Genomic DNA, 24,995 nt, shown 5'->3' with positions numbered 1-24,995 from the left:
CTTGGGAATATCACTAGCATAGAATTGAAGAATGCAGATACTGTTAGAACTGAACGGTACCCTAGGGATTAGGTTTGCTTTAGTTCCTTCCTCTCATGGGGGCAGTATTGGCGCAGCAGTTAAGAGCAGTGACTTTGGGATCAGACTGCCTGGGTTCAAATCCCACCACCCTGCTTATTGGCTGTGTGACTTAGGGCAATCCATTTCTATGAAGGAGAAATACTAATGAGACTGCTAGGAAGATTAAATGACCTAGTACATCCAAAGCTCCTAGCAACATGTCAGGAACACAGTATGCTGAGAAGTGTTTGCTGCTCTTAATTAGTGTGGTTTCTGTTATTATTATAGATGAGGAAAATGAAGTCTAGAAAATGATTTGCTCATACTTCCTGACTGTTGCAGGAATACAGCCTAAGGAAATAGTCATAAGTATGAACAAGTATCTATACTAACAATGGTCACTGTAGCATCATTTAGAACAAACTGAATGTCCAACATTGGGGGTAAGTTTCCAAAATAATGATGTGTCTGTAAGATCGTTATGTAATAATTGCATAAAAAATTAGAGACATAATATGAAAATTTTTAAATGAAATACATTATGATCTCTATAGAGATATAGATACAAACTAAGACAGAGCTAGTCTGGAAGAAAAACCCAACAAAATGCCAACACTGGATGTCTGCCAACACTTGGATGTGGGATTATGGGGACTTTTATTTTCTTTCTTATACTTTTCTGAAGTGTACTAATTTTCCATAATGAGCAGATATTACTTTGAAAGTCAGAAAAAAAATGTTTGTTTCAAGAAATTTGCTCAAGGTTAAGTAGCATACGAGGACCCACACAGGTTCCTGTCCAGGGTTCTACTGCTCCACAGCCTCAGCTGGCAGTAGAAACAGAAGCTCAACGGATGAGGGGGTGACCGAACGCCAAAAAGCACCCAGACTGGTGCAGCCGTGCAGGACGGGGACCCGGCTCAGAGGGGACCCTGGTCTAGACACACAGCGCCAGCTCCCAGGGCTGAGCTGGAAGGGCAGAGCTAGGCGCCTTCTATCCAGCCAAGACCTTTCTGTCCAGGGCCACTGCAGGACACAATCGGGTCATCCCAGCACACAATCCAATGCCTGCCCTGGGGGTCACTGCCCTGTCTGAGGATTCCAAAGAATTGTACCAACTTTTCTTTACTGGGTCTTTTTAACAGACTTCCTCAAAAGTAGGGAGCCAGAGACCCGTGAAACACTGATTCCACCCTGCTGCTCTGCTTTCTCCTGCTTTTTCTTACTATAGAAGCGCCTTTCCTTTCAGTGCCCAACATTTTTCCAATCATGATGCCAAGGTGCTGACAGAGCCCAAACTGAGGAATGTTTATTTTGCAACTTTAAAATAAAAAACGATCTGGAATCACTTAATAACTCAGATAGACCTCGTCTAAGAAAAATAAGAAGGCAGGAAGGCAGGCGTGCAGGCAGGCAGGCAGGCAGGAAGGAGAGAGGAGAAGAGAAAAGCAGAGAAAAAAAATTCTCATATTTGGTATTACATGAAAATTATTACATCTCTTTCAAAACTTTGCTATAAGCTGCTCAGTGTGTTTTTAAACGTTAAGTTCTGATCTTTGTAAAATAAGAGGTTGGAGTGCATGAGGTCTAAAATTCAGTGATTCTATTGCGTTGTCAGAAAAGTCATGATGCATTTTTGCAACAAAAAACAGAAAAAATATGTCATGACATTTCTAATAACCCAATACATAAAGCTGAAATTTTAGTAACTCCAGCTCTCTTTTTAAAGGATCATTCTGGTGGCAAAAGCCAAGCAATCAAGTTTGCCATGTTATCAAAGGAGCCATCCATACATTTAATGAATAAGCTGAGCATCTATAGGATATTCAAGCAAAAACTCAAAAATTGTCTGCTTCAACCATCTCACTTAACAGATGAAGGCACTAGGCCAGAGAATAATACTAGCAGCTAACATTTCCTGAGTGCCAGGCAAGCGACTTGCTCAGGGTCACACAGCAGGTTAGTGACAGATGCAGAATTAGATGCAATTCCCACCTTCCCCATAGTCCACTTGTTCTGACTTTTGGTGGATTTAATGATGAAAGAAGCAACCGGATATCAAAAACTCCTCCTGAGCCCAAGATGTCCAGAAAAGGAGCAGCTCAAAGGCAACGACAGGTCAAGAACAGCTAGGCCCTCTCTCCTTTTACCTCTGAGCACAGAAGAGAAACCTTGGAAGAAGGACTGAGTCTGAACCAGCTGGTGGAGGAACTAGACAAGGGCATCGGGCCTTCCTGGGGTCAGCAGAGGAGAATCAAAGGTAAACGCCCTCAGTAGCACACAGAGCACAGAGCAGAAAGAGCTTCCCAGAGGCCTTAAATCCGAGCACTGGGGGACCAGGTCCAACTGGGAGGCACCAGTCCCTAAAGTACCTTAGGAGAAAGTGTGTCGCACTTGAATGCAGTATATAGGAAAATGAGGAAGAAGACGGGAAAACTTGGTTACTTAGCGTACATGGCTAGTATTTCTTTGTGTCTTGCTCAGATTGTGAATAAGATTTTATAAATATGATCATTAATTAGTAAAGGTGTGCTGGAATGTTTTCATTAAAAGGCCCAGTTTAGTTAGAAAAGTACATCTGACTAGAAATGCATGTTATCATCTTTTATTTGGTTGCCAAGATACTTGGAAATTGGACTGTTACTCCGTAACTGACATCATAAATAAGTCTTCTATCTGGAGAAGTGTATCTGAAGTGTGGACATTTGCCAGCAAAGTAAAACAGAAACTCTAAATCTAACAAATTAAACCAACTCTTTATTTTCCCTGAAGACTTCCCTTTAAGAAGATTTTGAAGAGCATCAGGAGAGAGGATATCTTCTTTCACATTACACAGAGCCTTATCAAAACCCTAATTCTATACGTCTCTGCACAACTCAAGAGGGGTGATGAAAAGCTACAAAAATGGCCCATTGGAGAAAACCCTTAAGAGCTGAGGTTCCATGACTCAAATGCATCACAAGGAGTTTCAGATTTCTTTGAGTTTCTCAAAATGTAATCCTTAGATTACAGTTTTTGTGGGATGTGAATAGAAGTTACCCCAGAAAGGGTTAAAGAAATGAAATAGCTTTATTTGCTGCATGACTTGTCAGTGCCTTTAATCTTCTGTTCATGTGCATTGTGTCTCTCCAAGAGGCAGTGTTTCTGAAATGTAGTACCTGGGGATTCTTTTCCCATGGGAATGTCGTGTCGAATGAGCATTCTGCAGATCGCATTTGAGGAACTCTGGCATAAGGGATTATTCTAGGTAATATGGTCAGTTAAGTAACCATATCAGCCAAGGACAAAATAGGAGGAAGGAAGTTTAAAGTACACAGGAGATGCGTAACCAAGACAGGAAGAAAACATCCTCACAACAAAGGTTGTGAAGCTCCAACACAAACAGCTTGAGGGAGTCTCGGTCATGGAGTCTCTCTCTCTCTCTCTCTGGGGATGTTTCAGAATAGGTCTGGGGTAGTTAGGAACTTTTTCTATTGTGGGGCAGAGTAATGGATTCTGTGACTTTTGGAAGCCTCTTCCAGCTCAATTATTCCACATAATTTTGTCTTATTCTCTACTTACATGTCGCATGAGTTCAGCTGACTTCCTTGCAAATTAAATAATCCCTGAAGCGTTGTCTGTAAGGAAATACATTATCTATAATTGAGTCATATTTTCCACTGACGCGTATTGCAATACCAAAACAGAACGCTCACCCCAACATATCACAAAGGCACACTTACGAGCATGTTGGGCACATGAGGAAGCATTCTACCTGGGTCCTATGCAGTCAGTCTCCTTACAGCTCACTCTCCCAGAAGTCAGGCAGGTCAAGGGCTGGGCCACACAATCGTCCCACACTCAGGTATGCAACCTCTCAGTAATTCCTAAGGGAGTTGGACATTCTCACAGCTCCCAGGGATTCTGAGTGGATTCGTCGCTTTATTGCTTATGTTCTTTTTATAGAAATTTGTCAGAATTCCTGGATCTTCTCTTCTGCTGGCTTTTTTAGCATGGAGCAGCTCTCAGTCTAAAAGGGTATTAAGGCTCTTTGCATGAGTCACCTTCGTTAAGGCCAAGTATTTCATGATTGAATAGCCTAATCATGCTCTGTGTTAGGCCAGAAAATAGGAACCTGCAAAGTGAGAGAAACGATTGCATATATATTTCCCAAAAGACTTTGACCTACAAGAGCTTTGAGTGGTTTCAGCTGTTCCTAAAGGTTGGGCAATTGTCAGAGGCCTGGCCTGTGCCTCAGTACCCACTGAAACAGGCAGAGAAGAAAGAGACCGTGGAAATCATAACCCACTTTTATTGGGTACTTAAACATGCCCTGCACTGTGATGCACCCTCGGTAGCACGATCTCATTTAATTCCACTGGCCACCATGGAGGGCATTATATTAATGACCTGATTTTACAGAGAAGAAAACCAAGGCTCAGAGAGGATCCCGACATTCCCAGGGCCACACAGTTACACAGCTAGCGGGTGGCAGCACTGGGCTCTGACTCCTGGGTGGGCCAACATCACCCCCTGCCTACGTGGCTAACAGAGACAAGGGCCTCAGGATTGTCTCCATTCCTCCCATCCTGCCTCCCCTGACATGGCCACAGGAAGGAAGGCTAGAAATGCGGTGCTGCACACTTGCAAATTTGTCACCCAGACAGTCAAAATGCAGCAAGAAAAAAAGAAAAAATGGTAATAGAGTTTCTTTGAGTTCCCACTTTTGAACATAAATTTGGAAAAATATCCCCTAGTTTCTCCAATGAATAAAAAGCCTCTTTCTTTCTCAAATCTGTTCAGCAATCTCCACCATTTCTAATAACATAGCAATCCTTTTCCTTCCAGTGGAGGAATAAATTATGATAGTGTGTAGTATGGTGTAAACCAGTTTAAGTTCATTTTTCTTCAGACTATATACTCTCTTTTAAATTTACTGTATACGTTTTTAAACCTACAAGGCCCCCTTTTAGTAAAAAGCATCTCTGGTAGGAAAATGATTTTAATTTTTTTATACACACACACTCAACTCATGTCAAAAACAAGTTTTCAGAAGTGCAATTATGGGGGAAAAGTGAGGCAGACAGACATTTAGATGTAAGGTCCATGATGGATTTCCTTTACGCCCAGCCTGATGTAATTTTTCTGCATGCCTGGAAAGGGCAAATTGGCGGGGGGGAGGGTGTCGGTCATAATACAATCCTCTTTGGGTTTTCAGAAGTGAAAGCTGTCCCCAGTGAGTGGTGAGTGTGAAATCTACTTCTCTCTTGGAATCCTAAGGATTTTGAGCTGACTCTAGCCCAAAATGCTGTTGAGACTGCCCTCCTGAATTCTGGTGCTGAAATATTTTAATGAAATTACAGGTCAACCTAGGAAAAGAGGGGGGCCTTTCTCATCCCTCTTCCAAGGCAATATCGTGACTCTAGTCACTTAACTTCTGACCAATAAAGTTCACAGATAGGAGAGTCCACCTGAGAGCCAAAGACAACTGTGGGGTGGAGGGGAATCTGGGAAGAGAGGCAGATAGGATCTGGGGTGACCATGGGGCTCACAATGTCGCATAGACACCCAACAGATGCAGAGCCCATGGCTGAGCAGCCAACCATTACCTGGGAAAGCCATATGCTTCACTCTTTACTCTCACACATCCCACCGGCAGGAGCAGAGTGATGGTTCATTAGCTGACATCACAAAAGGAGGAGGTCATCCTCAAATCAGAACTATCCAAACACCCAAGTTTGCCTGTTTCTCATGTTAGTCATTTTAGATGGAAATCCTTAATTGCATCACACACCTCCTTGCCCTCTCCATTGGACAGAGGACATAACTTAGCCTATTCTTGATTCCTGTGAGGTCTCTGCTCTCCATGCAACCACATAACTCTGTCTTCTAGAGTTGTCACTGTCTCCTCCCCAGGCTGCCAGCCCTCGCTATCTGTTTCTGACAACCACACCTACCTCTTCCCCATTTAATAGTCCACAGTGACTCAATTAAATGAGATCATACAGGAAGTCTTTCGAGAGCAGTCACATGCACCAGTGTCCCAGTGTCACGTTATACAGTAGGGTGGGTTTGATTTCCCTAAACATGGCACCCTTCAGTCTTTGATTTTGTAACCGGTGGTTGAAATGCACACAGAGGGAAGTGTTTCCCACCTCCAAAAAAAACAATGCTGTGGGCACAATGAAAATGACAGATGGCCCCAGCCTCTGTGGGCACTAGGCAAAAGAGAACCCACTCCCCAGTGAAGGCGGCAGCTGTGCTCGCCCTTGCTGACTGATGTTGAAAAGTCGAAATACAGGAACAATGAGACCAGACCTTTAGTTTTTCAAGGGAAACCAAAAATCCAGCACTGCATATGAAATCTTCTATTATTTACTGTATGTTTTTCCAGTTTTTTTGAGATATAATTGTCGTATCTGGTATTTCTTAACATGGCATCATATTTGGCCCAGATGTCACTGATTTAGAACCTGTTATCAAGTGTAACCTGCAGTTTTAGGCTGAGTGCTCTGGGGTTGCTATCTGTAATTCTGCAGGCATGGAAAACCATGAACCAGAGGGTTGAAGATGCAGAAAAAAATAAGACAAAAAACAGTCACACTTCCAGATGAGCAGAGCCTGGCTGAGTGTGGGTGAGCGCCTGGGCTGCTCTGGGGCAAATGGGGACCCTCCCGAGTAGAAAGCAGCCCTGCTTTGTGCCCCAACACACCAGACTTTTCCCTCTTCCCAGCTATGCGAAATTGCCTCCAAGCAGCTGGGGAGCATCTGTCTGATTTATGGCCCAGCTACCATGGCTTCTGGAAACTGTGTTCTCCCTGACCCTAGTCCAGTGATTTATAAAAGAGGCCTGTAACCCAACAATAACTTCTCTTTCTCTACCAGGGCAACAAAGCACAGAGAAGAGTCTAGAAGCTGATTCTGTTTCCCAGGGCATCAGAAGTCGGCACTTGTGGGTAAGATGCTAACTTTCTGCATTCCTCCCTTCCTCTGTAAAATACAGAAGTCTCAAGTAACCTCCTGCTTTCCAACCTATGACAGTTTCCTACAGCCCAGTCCCTAAATTTAATAGAAAAAGCAAAGCAAAGCATGGAAAGGTTAAATCTCCGTGAGATTTGAAGCCCAGGGCATGGCTTCCCAGGCCCCAGCCTGCACACGAGCCTCGCTTTGCCCAGTGCAAAATACCTTGGTACTCAACAGAGTAACAGTTATTAATCTTTCCTTAAAAATCCAGGAGCTGGTTCTCTGATCCAGGATTTCTCCAGCTAGGCCTGCTGCCTCTGGACCTGGGAAAGTCAGGAGAGAGGCATGAAATTAAAAAGCACTTAATTCTGTTTCCTATGGACAGCTCAGCTAAGGAGTTTGGTTGGGTGGGAAATGAATAATGTTGGTTTAAAAAAAAATGGTTAAGCGATCCTTAGGTTTCCAATTTCCATAGAAAAATATCCTGAGGTTGGAGTCAGAAAACGGGAGTGCTAGCTCTGCCCGTAACTGCCTGTGTGCTCGTGGGCTGGTCACCCCACTTCTCGGCAGCAGATCCCTCCTTCACGAAGGAGGGCTTACAGCCCCTTCCAGCTCTGGAGTTCTGTCCATCTGCAACCCTCCGAACCGCCCTTGGCAATGCTCTAGTGCTTGTGGGAAGGGGTGAGGAACAGTCCCCATTCTACTTTGGATTGGAAACTAACTGTTGGAAAAATTATTACTGGTATATCCATCCTATTCTTACAAGATATGCTCAGGTTACATTTCTACATAGTATGTCGCATCTGAAGTGCAATTATTTAGAGATTCTGCTGTGAAGCCTTTAGGCGAAGAGTCTTCTGGTAAGATAGCTAGCTATGCTGCGTCAAGTTTTGTATGTCCTATTTCATTTCAGTGTTTGTTTCCGAGGGCCAAACTGAAGTCACCGGGACCCTGCCTCTCTGTGAGGGTACAAGGGGTCCCAGCCCCACCCGGGGCTGTTCAGTGTCGCTGAGCCCCCTCGGTGGCCTGGCAGAGGGGAAGGCTGCTCTGCTGAGAGTTCATTTCCCGCTAAACCCTTTAACTTGCAGCCTCATTTGAGCCTCATCACCTCACAAACAGCAAATGGAATTAGCGTCCTTATTTTGCAGATGACAAAACTGAAGCTTGGGGAGGTTAAATGAGGTGCAGCTAATAAACGGTGATTCAGATCCAACTCCTAAGGCAAGCAAGCCAAGAAGCTCTGAATTCAGGATGGGGCGGGGGCAGACCCGCTGTGTTGCCCTGGGTGAGGTCCTCCTGGGGAGCTGCAGTGGCTGTGGGAGTGAGAGGGTGCGTGGAACATCTGGTCTGAGCAGGGACCCCACAATGAGAGCTTAGGCAGCTGCTCTGTAGTCACAGTGAAAGCCAAGGGACACCCATAGGAATAGGGGGACCCGGCTTGTTCTGATTCTGAGGTCTCCTGTCTCCTCCACCTGAAAGGAAGAAAGGGTAGCTGGAACACACCCAGGGAATGTCACAGGGTGTCCCCCACCCGCAAAGTGAGGCGGAAGGGCATAGTGTGATGTGAAGGTGGCCGGGGAACAGAGGGGGACAAAGGAAGAGGCCCATGGGAGGTGGGATTTTGAAAGCCACTGGAACAGTGTACGAAAACGCTGAGCAGGGGGCCTGGCTTATGGGTTCTGTCCCCAGGGCTAACTGTGAGACCCTGCATTTGTCCCAAGGAGGAAGATGTGAGGAAGTATGTAAGGAAGGCCCTGGGAGGTGAGGGGGCGCAAGCCCTGGGAATATTAACATGTGAGGTGAGAACAGTGATGGTAGGGAGGAAAGGCGCTATAGAAAGATGTATATATAGCTATGTGCTGTTAGAGTCCCATAGGGGAAAAGCACAGGACACCTGCTGGGCTTCCATCACAGATGAACTGGAATGTTAATAAAAGCTCACATACGTTTTTAGGAACCACGAATTCATTCTGTCTTCTTGCTTAGTACCAATCAGAACCTCACTGCATTCTGTTCTATTCTATCTCTCTGGAGGGTGATGTACTACACGTTGGCATTGTGCCCTTGAACATGCCCTCTGAGCGTCAACTGTCTCATCTGCCAGAGGAAAACAATGCCTAGCCTACCCGCCTCATTTGGTTGTTGTAGGATAATAGTAGCCAACCTTTGTATTGTGCTTACGTATAACAATATGTACAAGGAGACTCATTTAATCCTCAAAACAGCTCTATAAAATTGGTACTCTTATTACCCTCCCCACCTGACAGTGAGGGAAACTGAGGCACGGTGCAGTTTTAGAACTTGCTTGATGTCACCCAGCAGGTAAGTGGGAGAGATGGGATTTGAACCCAGAAAACCCGGCCCCAGAGTCCATGCTCCTAACCTCTTTGTAATGTGATATGATGTCTGAAAGCACTGAACATGTTTTAAATGAACAGTGCATCCTCATTCTTGTTAAGACTACTCCCAGGGGGAGGATGACAGCAGAGTGAGAATTCACCAGGCAAGGATGGTACCTCCAGCACTAGATCTACGACACTGCCAGCCAGGTGCCCGGCTTCCTGGAGGAGAAGGAAGGAATGGCGCGTTCTCCAGCCCCTCCCAGCTGCGGACTGTCTTCCTATGTTCTTTTTCAAAGCAAAACGTCTCTGCTGCCAAGAGCGGGTTTGTCTGTCTCCTGGAGACAGCGGTTGTCAAGACTGGGAGAACAGCAAGCATGTCAAAAATAGCAGCGCCAGCAGACTGCGTGGCTGCAACTTCCTTCTGAAATGTCGGCTTTGCTCTGGCCAGAGAGTCAGGGTCTGTCTGTGCTCCCTGCAGCCTGCAGCGGAGGCTGCTGAAGGTTCCAAGATGTTTGCTAGGGGCAGGCAAAGAGTGTCTGCCAGAGCCCATGACAGACTAAGGGAAAACCTTCTTCACAGTAACGATGAGACTGGAGTTGTGTTTAAACAATTTTTTTTTTTTGGTCATTAGACCCCACCAGGTTAGGACCCAAATAGGTTAAGTGATAACCAAGTATTAATGAGACTGAATATAGCGTCAGCCCCTTTTACTTTCTTATTCTGGAAATGAGGGAGTCACTGTTCTGTTGGGACCACCTTTCAAAGCAGTTGCTGCTAGGTTTCCACCCCACCTGTGGGTGCCAAGGAGATGAGGACCAACAAAGGGTGAAGAGGCAGGGCGAACGCCGTTCTCTGGGAGTTCAGAGCAAAGGGATGTGAAAGCCATGTCAGTCTCCAACCCCACAGAGACCTCAAGTGGTTCATTGGAGGCACTGTGACAGGAGAGCCAGGCGCCCATCTGTCCTTATGCCCAGTGGCCTGAATCTGGGAAGCTCCCTCTCCTGCTCAAGCCCCCAGCTCTAGGCCTGATTCTGCCATGAGGCATCTGTGCAACCTAAGGCAGCCGGGTATAAAGTGGGATGGAGACAGGAAATCCTACTGTTTAAAGAATGGATTTCTTTTCCTCCCCTAAGTGACCTTGACAAGCTAGAATTGAACCACACTTTGCTTCCTGGGGCAATAGCGCACCGTCAAAAACAATCAGAGCCAGGACAGCACTTCTAGCTAGCTTGTCCCAGGAGGGCAATATTCTCTGGGAATCTATTTGGCACTCATGTAGAGATGCCAGGGGACAGAATTACTGCCAAAAGCAAGGGCTCAGCCAGTGGAGAGAGGACAGATAAGCCTCAGGACTGGAAGGTGTCATATGAGGAAAAGCACCAAGGGGAGAGAAGGAAGGGATGAGTGAGCGACAGGCAAGTCAGAGCAAGAGAAGAGCAAAGTCTGATGAGCAACCATGGAGAAGCGGGAGCTAACGGAAGGCTGCTACCCTGCTCTTCTGTTTACCCAAAGCACCAAAGACTGCTGGGCCCCATCAGCCGGCTGTTAAGGGTTAATGACTACAGCAAGGAGAAAGGTGGAGAGGAGGCCAGTAGAATAAAGCAGTGACTCCTGTGCAATTTCTTCAGGAATTCTGGGTGTACAGGTGCAGAGATTAGGTGGGATTTTTTTGGTTTGTTTGTGGGGGTTTTGTTGTTTTCTTTTCTTTTTGCAGCAAGTATAAGTCACTCAGGCAAGTTCAACACCCTAGTCCCATGTAATAAATAATGTCCAACCTACTTATTGTAGTTCCATATATGCTAGTTATCCTCTGCATTTACCAAAAATGGTTTGAACTATTTTTACAGCAAAAACAAACAAATAAATAAATATGCAAATGCCACCATGGTTTGATTGTCAGAAAAAAAGGCTCTAAAGTGTCCCCATGTGGCAGAAGACAGAAACTGTCATTCTATCCTGGATATCCAGTCTGGTCTATTTTTAGAGATGTTAAGCTTCTAGATTTATAAAACCAAACCATCCTCCCAGCCAAGATGTGACTCTCCCAGGTTATGAGCCTGTGTCACGCTTTGTTCATAATCAATGACTTTTTTGGTTAATTTATAGAGTTGTACTCTCACCACAATCCTGTTTTAGAAAACTTCCATTACCCCCAAAAGCCCCCCTCCCCCAATGTCCTGATGCAGGTGCGACTTACCCTATGCTCTATGACCTCCAGCAAGGAGGAGGCACAAGCTCTCTTACGAAGTGGTTGGTGGTGAATCGTAATACATCTTGTCAAGGAGTGTCCCCTGCACTTTGCACCCTTGGGATTTATGTCCTGGCTTTTGTCCTGACCTCAGTGCACAGGAGAGACAAAGGGGTGCTATGAGGACCTTAGAGCAAACTAAGGACCGTCAGAAGGCTACCTGTGAGTTAGGGCTTTTTCTAGGCTAATTCCAATCTTATGCCTTTCTAAGTCCTCTTTTCTCTGTTTATTTTACTATTTCTTCTGTTCTTTGTCATGAACCTTTCTGTAAGCTACTTAAGGTTGGGGGACCCTAAGGTGAATATATTTCAGTGCTGTATGACAGAGTATTTGTCTCAGGTTTGTTCTCTCTCTCTCTCTCTCTCTCTCTCTCTCTCTCTCTCTCTCTCTCTCTCCCTTCCTCCCTCCCTCCCTCCCTTGCAGGTTCAGGAAATTTCCGGGAGACATTTTTCTAAACCCATGGCAATCTCATCTTGCTTCATAAGTTCAGGACTTTTCCTCACAGAGGTGAGCACGGTAGGAATGGACAGTATATGAAATCAGACAAAAGGTGAATCCTCAGCTGGAGAACAACCTTCTTAGCAAACACTGCTAGTTCTAGAGTTTACAGTGTGACCCTCAGCAGAAATCCTGTAGCCACTGGAAAATTGAAGAGGGAGAAAGAGATGGATAGAAAGATACACATAGAAGGAAGGAGACATTAAAACAACAGAAGGGAAAAGTGAGAAGAAGAAAATGCACAGCAAGTGAGAATGAAAAGAAGGGGGAAATGCAGAGAAAGGAGATGATTAGAAAGGGTAGGGAGAGGCAGAAGTCAGGAAAGAGAAACAAGAAAGAAACTAAAATGGATGGAGTCAAAGAACATATGCAGAAAGAGAGCAAGGTGGTTGCTGAGGACAGGGAAACCCAAACCCTGATTCTCCCCAAATGCATGCTCTCCGTCCTTCCCCACCCTGAGTTCTAATTTGGCCAAAAGGACTGAGCCGGAAGGAATTTCCCCAGCAGGAGAACCTACCTCAGATGCAAAGATGGCCAGCTGTCGCTCTCGCTCCTTGGGGGTGGTCAGGCCACAGGAATATCCCACGTCTCCGATGAGCCTCACAGATCCAGGAAGACTTCTGGGAGCTCCTGCTGGCTGAGTCAAGTGTAAGGATGGCCTGAACCCTGCCTTTGCTGGCGGCTGTGAAATCAGCACCCCAGGTGTCACGGCAACACAGGGTGCATATTTTCTTGGTGCTCAGGGCACAAAATCCACATAAAGAGGCTCAGAGTCAGAGAGGGATCATTTGGCAAAATCCTTTGCAGGAACTAGGTCAGGTCACAGCCTCTCTGTTTTTCTTCAACGTCTTAAGAAGAACCACCTATGAAATTCCTCCCAGGAGCTAGACTGTTCCCTGGGGGAAAGAATATCATTTCTCTTCATCTCTCTTAGAGCTGGGAGGAGCCTCTCTCTGAGGACATGAAAACTCCATAATATTACTATGGGCTAAAACTACTGTGACTCTCTGAGAAGCCCAGCCTGACTGCCTCTGGAGGAGCAAGTCCCGCCCCCCCTTGTTATTTTGAAAAAGATAACACTGACATTAACTGGCAGTTGCTTAGCATTCAAGTTTCTGAAGAATCAGAGGTGAGATGAGGCAGCATCAGTGACTGGGTGGGGAAACCAGGAAGAAAGGTCCAGGGTGTAAGTTTTGGGGACCTGGTTCCCCCTCATTTTCCAAAGGTCACACATCTCTGTCCCAGCACTACCAGCCCCTAACCCTCTATGAGAGAGGTGTTCCCATTTCAGAAGCTAAGGATATGTAGTCTTCTGATCTCCCTTGCTGCCCAAATCAGAAGATAGAACAGTCTGGAAGGTTGCTATGGCAACCAGAGTCCCTAGAGAGCGCAGCTCTCCACAAACCCTTTACTTTCAGGCATGCTCTGTCTGACTTGAAAAGGAAATGTTTTATTAGATATGGTGATGAGGGTGATCACATACACATACAGAGAGATACATGCCCACGTGTTCCAACATTTACCCCCGGCTGGGCCCTTCTCCTTTCCCCCAATAGCCAGGAGGAACGGAAGAAATTTGTAAAAGCAGCACTTGATGGCCTCAGAGAAGGTTTCTAAATCACGAACTCCTCTATATCCTACCATGTTTCAGGTTTGGAGAAGCCAAGCTCCCGATCAAGGTGGTCCATGGCCCTAGAAGGATCCCACGGAACCTGTCTAAAGAGCATCTTCCTTTCTGAAGCGTAAGAAGAAAGACTGAGGCCCAGTTCAAGAGGCTAAGCAGGGAGTTAAGGAGCTAATGACCCAGAATGGCCTATTCTTGGGCTTTGGATCCAAGGCAGAAACTCTGGAAGGAGGCTTTGCCTATGGGAGATGGGAGACAGGGTAATGAACTAAAAACCAAGTCCATTTTACAAAAATTCACACATTTGCATAGCATCAACCCCAGCTTCCCAGATGAGTTTACTGGACTCCCCATGAGGTAGGGAGGGAAGACATTAATGTTCCCATTTAATGGGTGGGGAAACTGAGGCACAAAGAGGAACTGTGGCACCAAAGTTACCCTGTAAGGCTGTGGCAAAATCCAGATTTAGATCTGGTACTCACAGGAGCCACAGTGCCTCTCAAGAAAACCCTCACAAGAACACCCCTCATAAATTTCTCTTCGAGAAAATAAGTTTTAAAAAAATTTCTCATCAAAGAGTCTTAAAGCATAGATATAAAATTTAAAACATGTTAACAGTCCTTTCAGTTTCTGAACTGTACCTAAAAGAGCTCAGAACGGTACATCACAGTTTATCAAGGCAACAAACAAATGACAATGTTACCAGGAGAGAAATGAGGGGAAGTGGGCAGTAGGATGGTAGGCAGGAGTTTCACGATGGAAGAAGATGGCTTAGTCCAGGTGGTGACACCACCTTGTTACCTTACCAGTTTGAGCAAGTTGGCTGCAGCTCCAAGGGGTGAATGTTTGCTTGACTCAGCAAAAAACCTCTAGCAGTGAGACTGTCAGCAAAGGCATAATGCTTCTTCCTTACTCTAAACCATCTATTTCATTGCCCACAAGATGGGGGGGGGGGGGCCATGCTAGCATCTAATGTGTGCTTTTACCTGTCTACAGGTTTAAGCTGAAGTTTGCTTTAGAAAGCCTTCAATTATGATCCTAAATCAAATTCCCAAGAAGAAGGGTGCCGGGCTAAAGAGGTTGGGGGAAAACAAGGAAGAGAAATTTGCCATCAGCAAGAAGATTCCTCTGCCCCTCTGAGATGACAATATCTGTTTAAGTGGCATCTCTCTTCAGATATGTAGACATGCCAGTTGCTTGACTCTATTCAGCCATCTCTCCTGGCTTTGTGGTTCCCTTTTTCCAGTTCCTCTGCACAGGAAGGCACTTGCACAAAAAGAGTATTTGGCTCTAAGAAAGAGCCTTCCTGGAAGCTACAGAGAGTCAGGGGATGAGAGTGGGGAAGACTAAATGAAGACCAAAGACTGATGTTGACTGCCAGAGCACACCTGGAAAAATCCACTGGCCCCTTTGATCGGGGACTGACTTTAGTGTCCTCCAAATGGCCAAGTGTAATTGTAGTTTCTCTAATTCCATCCCAGGTTAGAGATGAACATATTTTGAGGCTGTGCAGCTAAAGGTTCTACCAAGGGTCCTCCGTGGATGACCAGAAGGTGTTACAGAGCTCTGGAATAAAACAGCAAGGTGAGTACCATTTCTGTTCTCCAGCTGCCGCCAGTTACCATCTGGCTAAGGCGGGTGCATGCCCCAAAGCAAAGGACACCACTGGGAGAAACAGGACCCAGGGATAACCTGGTTTCCGTCCTGTTGAAATCTCTGTTCCTACAGGTATTACAAGTCTCAGACATGAAAAATCAGAGTCTTGAGGAAAAGTCAGACAGAAATCTCATCCATGTAACAGAAGATGGGCATAACTGGGTGGCACCATTAGAATTTCAAAAATGTTGCTTAGATGGATAAACCTTGAATACTGCAGGGACCAAGCAACAGAGTTGACAGTCCAGGTAATTGGTCCCAGATGCCATGCACTGGGTGTAGGGGAAGGAGGCAGGGAGTCACCTGGAGTTCTGGTGAGATTCTGGGGAATGAGAAAGAAGCCTAGGAGATTATTTGCTCAGTGTCCCCCTTCTCGTGCAGGCCCTGCCTGCTTGGGTCAAACCTCAGTGAGCATCCTTTTCTCTGCATATATACGATGTGGAGTGGGAAGGTAGCTGGGCCTACGTTCCCGGGTGGCCTCAGACAATTCAGGCTTGCCAAGTCCATTGTCAGCTGCCTTCAGGTCCGGTGCAGGCTGCCCGCAAGTGACATGGGTGTACTGGCCTTGCTCCTCCTGCTCTGTCTCCCGGTGGTAGAAGTAGTTGAAGTTGGAGACAATGACTGGCACCGGCAGGGCGATGGTGAGGACCCCAGCGATGGCACACAGCGAGCCCACGATCTTGCCCCCCACTGTCATGGGGTACATGTCCCCGTAACCTACTGTGGTCATCGTAACCACTGCCCACCAGAAGGCGTCTGGGATGCTGGGAAACAGCGAGTCGTCATCATCGGCCTCTGCGAAGTAGACGGCGCTGGAGAAGAGGATGACTCCGATGAAGAGGAAGAAGATGAGCAGGCCCAGCTCCCGCATGGAGGCCTGCAAGGTCTTGCCCAGGATCTGCAGGCCCTTGGAGTGGCGGGAGAGCTTGAAGATGCGGAACACCCGGACCAGGCGGATCACTCGGAGGATGGCCAGGGACATGGCCTGCTGCCCATTCTGGCCACCCCCTCCGCTGGCCGACGGCTGCTCCTGCTGCTGCACCAGCTCGGTGCCCAGGGTGATGAAGTAGGGAAAGATGGCCACCAAGTCAATGATGTTCATGATGTTGCGGAAGAAGGCTGGTTTGCTGGGGCAGGCGGAGAAGCGCACCAGGAGCTCGAAAGTGAACCAAACGATGCACAGGGTCTCCACCAGAAAGAAGGGGTCCGTAAAGAAGGAGCCCCCGAGAGTACTTAGTGAGCTTGAGCCCCCCGCCCCCACGCCCCCAGAGGGGATGCCAGGATGAAATGTATACGTGTCATCCTCATCCTCCTCTTCCTCCTGACTCCCCCTGGAAATTGGGGAGACTCTGCCCACACCACCGCCGTTGTTTCCACCTCGACCATCTGCACGAAACTGGGGCAAGGTCTCCAGGCAAAAGATGACGATGGAGATGAGAATGACCAACACGGAGACTATGGCGATGCCCCGGGCGGGCCCAGAGCTCTCCGGGTACTCGAAGAGCAGCCACACCTGGCGCTGGAAGGGCTGGGAGGGCAGCGGCTTCTCATCCTCGCCACCCTCGGGCAGGCAGCCCTCATCCTCCCTGAAGGCCGCCAGGGCCTCGTCCCCCAGTTGGTAGAAGCGGATCTCTTCCAGGAAAATGTCCAAGGGCACGTTGACGGGCCTCCGCAGCCGGCCCCCCGACTGGTAGTAGTAGAGGATGGCGTCGAAGCTGGGCCGGTTGCGGTCGAAGAAGTACTCGTTCCTCAGGGGGTCGAAGAAGCGGACGCGGCGGCCGGGGTCTCCCAGCAGCGTGTCGGGAAACAGCGACAGGGTGCGCAGCTGTGTCTCAAAGCGCAGTCCGGAGATGTTGATCACCAGCCGCTCGCTACTACAACAGCCCCCTCCTGGACCGGCCTCCGGGAAGTCTCCCCCATCCTGTTGCTCCCCCTCGGGCCCACGGACCTCCCCCGGCGCCGCCAACGTAAGGGATTTCTCCGATCTCATGTCCCCTCCGCTTTGCGCTCCCCGCCACTAGGACAGCGCCCCCCGACACAACCTCTGGAGCGCAGCAGCGCTTCCCAGCGCCAGGCTGCGTGCGCCCTCTTTCTAGGGTGGGGCTCGCGCTCCTCGGAGCTAGGTGTCTAACCTGTGGTGGGGTCCGAGAGCCCTGACGCCCTGGTCCCTGTAAGGCTGTCAGGGGAGGTGCCCTGGTCGCCGAGGACTTGGCTCCCCGCCTCCAGTTGTCGGCGCCTGGGTGCTAGAGCTTACTGGGATACCTGGAACCGCAAACTGGCGTGTGTGAAACTGGATGCCTGAAAAGACGCGTGGCTTCGTCCCACGGTGCCTGAGACTGGGCTCGGAGACGCAGGGGTCCGCCCTCCAGACCGGTTAGCACTCCCCAGCTCCCACTGCGCTTCTCCAGCACAGCTTAAGCCCCCCGGCTGCCGCGGGTACCGAAGCGCCAGATGCGCCTCCCTCCGGCTCCGCAAAGACTCCTGGCGGGGCTCCGGCCTCCGCCCTACGTCCACCGCGGGTTCCGTCTAGCCAAGGTCGCCGTTCCCGCGCCACAGCAGCCACCTCCTCCCTAGGGGCCTCACTGCCAGCCTCGTAGAGGGCTCTGGGGCTGCCTTGGCGCCAGGGCGCGGGGACCCACCTCCCCAACGCTCAAGCCTTCTCTGCAGCCGCTGCAGCTGCAGTGGCTCGGCTCTCCGCTCTGCCCTTCCTTCCCAACTCACACTCGCCACGTGACGTGGCAGGCCCCGCCCGCTGCCCCCTCCCACCCCACTCCCACATCACACCCCTTGCCCAGTCGGGGGCTGCCGCAAGCCAGGGAGCTGTGGAAATAGACACGCAGTTGCCACAGCAGTAATCTTTCCCGCGCTCTTGGGGCACGCCTCTCCCCTTCTCACGTTCACATTCACGGCCCCCCTAAACTAGTACCAGTGCCCTCGCACCACACCCCCGCCCCTCCCCCCCCCCGCAATTAGCTTGTCTCCTGTGGGTTTACGGAGTTGACCTGCGCAGTGCCTTTCATCAATAAGAAAACACACCCCGCCCCACACACCGCACAGGGCGCTGTGCCTCCACTCATCCAGTATTTAATGTAAACATCAAAATTATATTTTGTCCTTCTGTGTTTACAAAGACCCATTTTCCAGCTTCTCCAATCTTTACCGAGAAAAAAAAAAGTACAGGAAACATTTCGAGATGTCTTGAGAGCTTCCAATTTAAATTGTACTCCAGTGTAAGTCCCCAAAGAACCTCATACCTCCCTTTGCAAACCTGGGAGGGTGAGGCTGCCAGTCTCCAAGAATTGCAACGTGATAGTAGAGAAAGTGGTGAGGAGTCTCCCATTGCTTTTCTCATCAGAAGTTTTCACCAGAGTCCTGGGGACTTAGGCAGCCTGGATGAAGAAAGAACCAGGAGATGGTGGCTTTGCAGAGGTACGGTAGTCCAGGTAAGTGAAGCCTGGAATTCATTTGCTCCCAGCCTCCTTGGAAAGCCAGGCAAAATGTCTGCTTATTGTGCAGACAAGAAGAGGGAGGAGGGGGTGAGTGGAAAGGGTATGCAAGAATGTTGACTAAAAAAATAATAGCTACGTTTACTGAGCATCTACTGTAGGCCAGCCACAATCTAGTGCTTTACCTGTACTCTCTCCCTCAGTCTTTGCAGCCCTATGAGAAAGATGACCTCTGCTCTAGGTGATGTTACAAGGAAGGCTGGCTATATTTGGGTAGAGACCAAGGTTTGTTGTTAAAGACTCTTTCTCTAACTCTCCAGGAGGAGGTGGTAAGAATGGTTTTCTACCCATTTCTGCCAGAAACCATGCAGTATTTTGTCACTAGATCAGACATGTTAGGGTCTGGTGGGGGAGTGTTGGTCTGATCTGATCTTTTCAGACTGCCACTTACAGGTAAGGTTGGCATTTACTTCACTGTGCCTCAATTTTCCTCTTTTGGGGTGTCTATGGCCAAAATTAATTGGCTGACAACTACAAAGTGCTTTTGTGTCACTTCTTCTGCATATTAGATCATTAACAAGGGTTCACTGATGACAATGATGGGAATGCTACATAAAGGTACTCTCAAACCACAAGATACATGTAAGAGCTCTTGGCATTGCATAGAGTGTTTTCAAACCACAATGGCTCACTCCCTGGGGGTAGAGGAGAGCGGGGAACTAAGTAACCTGGATGTGTGGGGAAGAGGACAGGTGGCGAGCGGGTAGGAGAAAAGAATAGCATCTCACTGCATCTTCCTTCTCTAGTGTTGTCTGTCACCAAGCCTGCCCAGCAATAGTTTCTGCTTCCTTTCTGTGCTTGCTCTGTTAGTTTCCACTCCCTCCTCTCACCTTGCATGTTTCAATGAAAGGCAAGAGATCGTGAGTGTTTTGAGTCATCCAGTTGATCGCTTTTTCTGTTTTCAGGGTATGTAAATATGCAATTTGGACTTCACACAAGTAAGGTGCTCCATTCAAAAATAAATTTTAAAGGAAACCAACAACAAATACAACATAAAAGGTCCACTTTTACCCTTCTCCAATTATCAGTAATTACTCTCTAGGTTGTAAATTGATTACTTATGATTCTTTTAGTCTTTGTTTTCAAAATTTATGAAGAAATATACATTTGCATGTTTGCTTTCATCACTGTCATTTTTATTCACAAGTTTATCAACTAGGCCAATAATTCTTCAAAACAAACCTTGGAGAAGCACGGGGAAGAACCTGCATTCCTCCAGAAGGGCACACAGGCTGATATGGTGGCAGGAACCACCATTTGAATATCCCTTGGGTTAAGCTTGTCAAGCTACAAGCAGAGCTGATATCCCATGGTTGCCTTCACATCAGGCACAGGACATGCCCCAAGAGAGTTTTCGCTGTGCATGGGTGGTTCCCCTGGAGGGAAAAGCCATTAGCAGATTCATGAATCAGAATTCTGTTTTTCGTTCTTTTGTGAAGGAGACTCATTTCCTTAGCTTTAGAAAAGCCCTGTGCCTAGATCATTCCTCTCTAGCGTATATTAAGGGTGAGTAAAGTCACAGCTTCAGAAGTGACAGTTCCCAGGTGAAGGAAGATGAGGCACAACCCCAACCAGAGACAGCAACATTTCGCCATCATTCACTGAGCACCAGTGTCATGAAAGCACAGATTTTTCTTGGTGTATCTAAATTCAGATATTTGCAATGATGGTAGGGATCATTCAGTCATTTAACAAGCAAAATTGAGAAGCTGCTGGGTGCCCATCATGGTACCAGGTGCTGGAGATTTAGGTGTGACCTCAACAAAATACCCATTCTTATAAGTCTACATTTTCATGTAATAAACACATTATAGTCTAGATACAAAGTGTTAACTGTAAACAACAAAGAAGATATTCATGTGCTGTAGTAAATGCTTTGAAGAAAATAAATGGGATGCTATGTCAGAAGTGAACCTGGAGATTCAACTTTGAAGAGGGTGGTTGGGAAAGTTCCCTCGGAAGAGATACTATTTCAATTGAGAATTCAAAGATGAGGATGAGCCCGCCATGCTAAAAGCCAGGGAAGAGATTTCTGGGCAGACAGGTGCCGAAGCCTGAGCTAGAAAAGTCATGAGTGTTCACAGACGATAAAGAAGGCCATTTACTGGGAGGAGACGGGGCAATGGGGAGGGACGTGCAAGATGAGACTGAAGAAGAAGCAAGGGGTGCATTCTTGCAGGATGAGGTGCTCAGGTTTTACCTAAAGGATGATGGATGTGGAGCCAATTATGGTTCTCATGCAGAGGAGAGACATGGTACATAGAGGCTGTCGGGAGAATGAATTACAAAGGGGCGAAAGAAAAAATAGAAAGACCAAGAAACTGCAGTGGTCTGGGGGAAAGATGGTGGTGACTTGGACTACAGTAAATGTAGAATGAGTAGAGACAGAGTGGAGGAGAATTCGGGGTGGGGGTGGAGATGTGTTTAGGAGGTAGAATAGCAGGAATTGATGATCAACAGGACAAGAGAAATAAACAAGGAATGCTAGGTTTTTTGTTTGAACAACTAGGTGGGTTGGTGGTATCATTTATTGAACAGGCGAGATGTGGGGTTAAACTAGTTGGGATCAATCAAAACCTTGTTTATAGACATATTAAACCAGAGAGACAAATTAGACATGCAAATGAAGACATCAAGGAGGTGATTACTTATTCAGGTCTGGAATATGGCAGAGAAATTTATGATTTATGAATTAAAGATATGTAGAAATAGTTAAACCTATGGCACTAAAGTCTTCCAGAGAGACAGAATGTGGACCTTGAAGAGAAACATAACCAAGACCAAGTCCTTCACAGTACTCAACAATTTACAGTTCAAGTTCAGGAGGAAAAGGAGCCAGCAAAGGAGACCAAGGTAGGAGAAAAATCAAGAGAAGGGGTGGTCAGAAACCAAGGGCTGGGAGCAGACCCCAGGGCTCCCCTCCTCCCAGGCCCATGCTGACCTTCCAGCTGAACACAAACGACATCAGAACAGGAGTACATGGTGGGAAGAAAAAGGTGCCAGTAGAGAGGAATCACCTAAAAGCGATGTATGTACCAACCAAAATAAGCACATATAATGTGACACATAATGTAGTAAATATTTAAATTTTTATCTCTGCCCTGGACCTTAAAATGTACTTATTCCAGGTATATAAATGATCATTTTATTCTATTTTCCAGCCTTCTTTTATTACATTTTTTACTTTGTGTGTGTGTGTGTGTGTGTGTGTGTGTGTGTGAGTGTGTCCTTGTCATTACCCCAACAGTAGAATCCTTTTAGTTTTCCTCTGGGAGAGAGGATGGTGGTCATAAACTTAGCCTTGTTTCTCTGAATAATCCCTGGGAATGGTCCTTTCCACTGCCCTATGGAAGGCCCCCGTGGAAGGAAAAAGTGGTAAGTGACCAATTCCCTCAGTTCTTACTGAGTAAACACCTGTGCATGAGTACACACACACCCTCCCTTGAAGAATCACCTCTCTCTTTGGCTTTCCATTGTGGAAGGCAAGCCACATAGTGATGGTTGCAGGCAGGGGTGATACGTCAGACACTGTCCCTCATCTTCGTGGCTCACTGCCCGAGTCCTGCAGCTCTTCAGGATGGCCAATGTGAAAGCTCCTCTGACTGGAAGACAGTCCCTCATGACCCAGCCCCCTTCTTCTTGGGTCATTTTTACTCCTCTTAACCTTCCCCCATTTTCTCTGCTGGGGAGATGAGGGAAGGATGCTTTGAATTCTGGGGGGAATGGAGAGAATAATGGGTAATTCTATACTATGCACACAATGTTTGCTATTTTCCTTTTGTTCCCCTCTGTACACACACACACACACACACACACACACACACACATTTGCTATCTACATTAAAAAGAAATCAATGTCTTGAACTTCAAGGGTTAATTTCCTTCCAAAAGCACCCACTGATTCCACAAACTAACTGATGTCCACTGCTCATTCTTCATAGGACAACTCATATACCTAAAGTTCCTTCTATTAATTTAGTCTTTGGAAGCCCCATGACCACTTCCCTCCTTCTGGGCCTTCCCTGGGCTGAAGTGGACAGGAGGAAGGATAAATGCAAATCTTTTGGTAAGCATCATTTATAATTAGCCACTTAGCCAAAGCTTTTTATGATCATGGTGATGATGATGAATGATGATATCAGCTACAAAGTGGTGATTGTGTTGATGAAGCTCCAGAATTCACTGGAGAAAAATCTAACAGCTTTTGCTTGAGTGAAGCTGTATCTTGAAAAAAAGAATGCATTAGACATCTGTGCCATGCAAATCGACAGGGCTAGGAAATGACTAACCATGCCAAGAAACAAATCTGTGAAGAACGCCTTATCTTTCAGGGAGGATCCCAGGAGAGCTTCTTAGTATCATGAGTTTACAGTCTGCTGCTTCATCCCATTCCCCAACTGTGGCACTCATTAGTGCTGTTTTCTAAATGTCTCCAGCTCCCTACGTTTTAGGATCATGGGAATTGTACTCTCTAGCTCACTTGTGATTGAACCAGGCAACTAGTTCTGATCAATGAATTGTAAGCAGAAGTGATATATGTCACTTCTGGACAAAATGTTGAGTTACCAATGTGAATGCCTACTGAGCTTTCAGCAGCAATGGCCATCAAAGCTCAGGATGGTGGCCACTCATGAGAGCAAGGCGGGTTGCAGGGTGAGATGACATGGAACTCAGCCCCAGCCACAGCAATAGGAATGTTTCTGAGTGAGAAACAATCTGTTGTTGTCCTAATCTTCTGACACTTGGGGATTGATTTGTTACCACAGCATAAGCCAAACTGACTCAATAGTAGGACCCTAAAATGAGAAGCTGCTATGACTAAAAACCTAAAATTTGTGACATTGGCTCAGTGGCCAGATAATGGGCAGTGAAGAAACTTCGCTGGAGTCTGTTAAGGGCAATCCATGTCATAAGCAGCAAAATATTTGAAAAATTGTCATCTTTGATAACTTAGAAGGCAGGTAATATACCTTAAAAAATTTGCATATCTTAGAAGAGTTTCAAAAACAAATTGTTAGTGTTGTATGGTGGCTACTATTGGCTTTCTCTGACAATATGGTGCAAGACATTGATGAGCTCAGAAAAGAATTGGACAGTTAACAAGTAGAGATGAAATGGACAAGAGGGATTCTAGAAATATGAGGATTATCAGGGTTGACAGAGGCAACTGTTTCTTACCCCAATTAGAAATAAATAAAACCTCTGTGCAAGAAGGGCTGATTGGTACTCAGGCTTGCTTATGAGACAAATCAGCACAGGGTAATCATGCCTATTGCTAATACCTCTGAATGGAATAAGGTGTTTTAGAGTAAAACCTAATTAAAATTGTAAAACTATAGCTTCCAGAAACAATAATTTGATTGTACAAAGTGGCTTAGGAGGAAAAAACTAGAGGTTGAACCTCCCACAGAAAACTGATAGACGCAAATTGTCTACCGTTAGGAGCATCTCAAGAAGAACCACAAGTGGTTATTGGCTGTTGGCACATAGAGCTGTCTAAACACATAGGAAAAAGCCTAAAAAGATTTAAGACAGTCATACTGCCAAAGGAACCATGACTTGGACTAACCCATTCATGACTGTTCAAGACTTGAAACAACCTTTAGGCCCCTAAATACTGATGGTCAAGAAGCAAGTTGAGAAAGCTGCTCAGTCCCCAAGGAAGATATCATCTGCAATGCCCATTTCAGGTATGACCAAGGAAGACAACAAAGAAAAAGGAATATTACAGAGGGAGAGGAAGCCAAGGGGCAGAGAACAGTGGGCTGGGAGGCCCTCCCAAGCAGTCAAATGAGGTCCTAATTCTGCTTAGTGGAGTTTCAGAATCACTACAGACCAGCAATGGCTGCACTTCTTCCATCTTTCCCATTTATGAATGGGAATATTTATTAAAGTTTTCCTATTCCAAATCAACCATTGTTTGTTGTATTCTGGGAAAGGGAGAGATAACTTGTCCTTTTGGTTCCCTATGTCTCTGAATTAGGAGGAGCCACATTCATAATTGATGTAGAGACCAGAATATGTCACTCCCTAACATAAAGACTACTTCGCATCACTAGAGATCCTGGAATTTCAACTTGGTGCCAGGGCTAGACAGGACTTTTGGGTTGTCGCCCTTA

General features: G+C 46.7%; 1 protein-coding gene across 6 annotated transcripts in view; it reads right to left on the bottom strand.

The window, feature by feature from the left end:
• The window catches only part of KCNA6 (potassium voltage-gated channel subfamily A member 6), a 36,044-nt gene extending 18,009 nt beyond the window's left edge, over positions 1–18,035 (bottom strand). For 2 of the 6 annotated variants that reach the window (XM_019661283.1, XM_019661285.1), the window contains exons 1-2: positions 12,608–18,035; positions 3,622–3,677 (exon numbers count right to left, since the gene is read on the bottom strand). In XM_019661283.1, coding sequence (XP_019516828.1) covers positions 15,768–17,360 — 1,593 coding nt within the window. In that variant the 5' untranslated portion in view covers positions 17,361–18,035 and the 3' untranslated portion in view covers positions 3,622–3,677; positions 12,608–15,767. Of the gene's footprint in view, positions 1–3,621; positions 3,678–7,224; positions 7,326–12,014; positions 12,232–12,607 lie in introns of those variants that run through there. The other 4 variants (XM_019661279.1, XM_019661280.1, XM_019661284.1 and 1 more) reach the window with 3 other exon arrangements.
• Positions 18,036–24,995: the final 6,960 nt, after the last annotated feature.

Source organism: Hipposideros armiger, unplaced genomic scaffold, assembly GCF_001890085.2.
Source record: "Hipposideros armiger isolate ML-2016 unplaced genomic scaffold, ASM189008v1 scaffold_342, whole genome shotgun sequence".
Lineage (NCBI taxonomy): Eukaryota > Metazoa > Chordata > Mammalia > Chiroptera > Hipposideridae > Hipposideros > Hipposideros armiger.
Note: the sequence above shows the minus strand (reverse complement) of the source record. Positions and strands in the feature narration are given on the sequence as shown.